The 2600-nt window shown below is 42.6% G+C and overlaps 1 protein-coding gene across 1 annotated transcript in view; it reads right to left on the reverse strand.

The window, feature by feature from the left end:
- Positions 1 to 2277, reverse strand: part of LOC107566248 (rap guanine nucleotide exchange factor 6-like) — a 62741-nt gene extending 60464 nt beyond the window's left edge. The window contains exon 1 of the mRNA XM_016251638.1: positions 1975 to 2277. Coding sequence (XP_016107124.1) covers positions 1975 to 2190 — 216 coding nt within the window. The 5' untranslated portion in view covers positions 2191 to 2277. The remainder of the gene's footprint in view (positions 1 to 1974) is intronic.
- Positions 2278 to 2600: the final 323 nt, after the last annotated feature.

A 2600-nucleotide genomic window follows, 5' to 3' on the forward strand; every position in this document is an offset into this window, starting at 1 on the left:
CCTCAGCGACCAGCACGGATCAGCTCTAGGCATGACGAAGCGGATATCGTCCTCTTTTGGAAGACCAAACAATGTAGTTTCGCTTTCACAACGAAACACACAGCGTCTTCACGACATGGCGGCGGCAGCGAGAATACTACTACGCCTTCTTTCTTTGCATGAACATTTGGGCGGCGTTATGCAAGACATGTGTTAGAACGAGCCGTTTTAGGTAGGCGTGGTTGACTCTTACTTAACTTTTATAAAGAATATCTCTTTGGATTTGGGACTTTAGTCTTTGCAACTTTACAGATCTTCTTTATGCACCAAGAGCTTGTAGCACTCCAAAGAGAAAGGGAAAATTTAAATCTTTAAGGAATGAAACAAAACAGCAAACACAAACACAGGGAGCAGGAGGGACAGGAGCATGACATGAACCATATCATCAAACAACTGACACAAGCACAAGAGAAACACTGGGGCTATATACTGTATCCAGAGCTGAACCAATGAGTAACCAGGGAGTGGGAGTGGTCCAATGAGTGTCCATGGCAACAAACAAGGGAACAGAACAGCAGGGAAACATGAGGTGAACAAAGCAACAATGAAGACAGAACTACACAACAAGAGTCCATAACCACAGACACAGGAGAAACAGGCAGGGATCGTGACATTACCACTGCAGTGGTCCCGTTTCACTTACTGATGCAAATAAAACAACCGAGCTGCAGGACACTGAGGGGAGCATTTTCAAGAAATAAACCACATCAGTCACTTAGAGAAAAACTTGATCTTTCTAACAGTGTTTAAAAGACAAACTACTGCACTAGAGGACATGAAGACCACGTCATGCTTTCAAAGAACCGCCCTGTGAAGCCAGAAAAATACAAACATTTGAAATGCAACAGTTCACTGAACCTTTGGACAAAGTTTGTATATGTGTTTTGTTGAGTATAATATTTGATCCATCAGGCTTTCGTGGCTCATATAGTCTGATATAGTGAGAATATGAAGGGGAAAAACATCTTAATTTTCATTCAGAAGCCCAAACTGAGCAAAAATATGCAATTTGGTACAGATGCTGATATAAATCAGTGATATCTTTATGCTTACATAAAATGATTTAAATATCAGCAGTCACTCTATATCTCCAATAATATGTCTTAGTAAGATGATAAGAAATGCTTTTTTTTGATGATCAGAACATATAATGCAATGCAATCCAATGATGATTGAGAGATGAACAAAAAATCAAAAGCCTGATGATCATATTTGAGACTCCCTGATTTTTCTAAAAAATGATGTCTGGATAATCAAGTAAAGCAGAGCTGCTTTAGTCCAGTAAGTGCTCATCTTGAAATATTACTAACAATATCAAAGTTATTCTTATGTTTAAAATAAAAATCAGTAAAGATTTCACAGCAAAAAGCCCGAGCTGAAGGTGGACGTTTGTAGAATTATACTAAAAGTCCTTCAACTCTCAATCAGGCAGAAGGCATCTAGTAGATAGTGAGGTTTAACAGCAATCAAGTTTTAATCGAGCTGATCATTTAGAGGCCTTAGAAACTTGCACCGCAAATATAACTCAGTAGCTTTACAGGGTCAATATTCTTCTTAGGACATTACGTGTGCTTATGTGCACCAGAACATGACACCGACCAGCCGAGAGGAGCATGAAGCACATCCACAGAAGGAACAGAGGCTGAGCGCATAGAGAGAAGAACAACACATTCAAGATGACGGTCTCTCACTGTCTGCACGGGAAACTACACAGCCTCTGCTAACAAACTACCAGCAGCAGATAACGGCCGAAAGCCTCGGGTGTCCAACAGATTACTGAGAAGTCTAACTGACAGCTTCTGATGCTATCAGTAGAAAAAACTCCCTTCTTGACTTCACTGACTTCTTGACGTTTAAAATCCTTATATTCCCTGCACCAAAGTTTGTTGAACTACTCTAACACTAGAAATCTGACTGAAGATCGTGGCGTCTTACCGTGGCCGAGGCGTCGTGGACGTCTACGATCAGCTGCCGCTCTCCTCCAGCGTTCACCTTATGGAAGTGGCGGCGCGAGTGTCCCTGTGGAGCCGTGTCGTCGCTCTCGCTGGCGTTCTCCACCTGTAAAGAGCCGGAGTCAGACACGTCAGCATCCTGGTTGAACATCCAGTTCTTCCAGATCACTGAGAGCCTGTGGAGGCGCAGGAGACTCATGTGGACGGCGTTCACATGCTATACGGGACGAAAGAAAGCGAGTTTGTCATGTTCGAGAGACGGAGTCTACTAGCGTAGCGAGGCAGAGTTGCAGTCAGGTCACAGCTTCCTGTAGGAAGCCGTAAATACACAAATATCCTCTGCGAGCAGAAACAGCACGTTTCTAGCGAGCCCTTTGTATAGCGTGCTGTGTGTTTGAAACTGTAAATAGCCAGCGTTCGACTTCACATACTCTAGTAGTGCGTCTGAAGAACATGTTTCAAGTGAATCTGTATGAAGTCTGTTCAGCAGCTGAGGATGCTGGGAGTCAGTGCTGACACATACATATCATATCATGGACTGTGAGTTGTTTGTAAGATTTAGGGTTTATGAAGGTAAATGTAAGACTTTTCAAGACCTTTTTAAGATCA

The sequence above is a fragment of the Sinocyclocheilus grahami genome, unplaced genomic scaffold (assembly GCF_001515645.1).
Source record: "Sinocyclocheilus grahami isolate Dianchi unplaced genomic scaffold, SAMN03320097.WGS_v1.1 scaffold1063.1, whole genome shotgun sequence".
Lineage (NCBI taxonomy): Eukaryota > Metazoa > Chordata > Actinopteri > Cypriniformes > Cyprinidae > Sinocyclocheilus > Sinocyclocheilus grahami.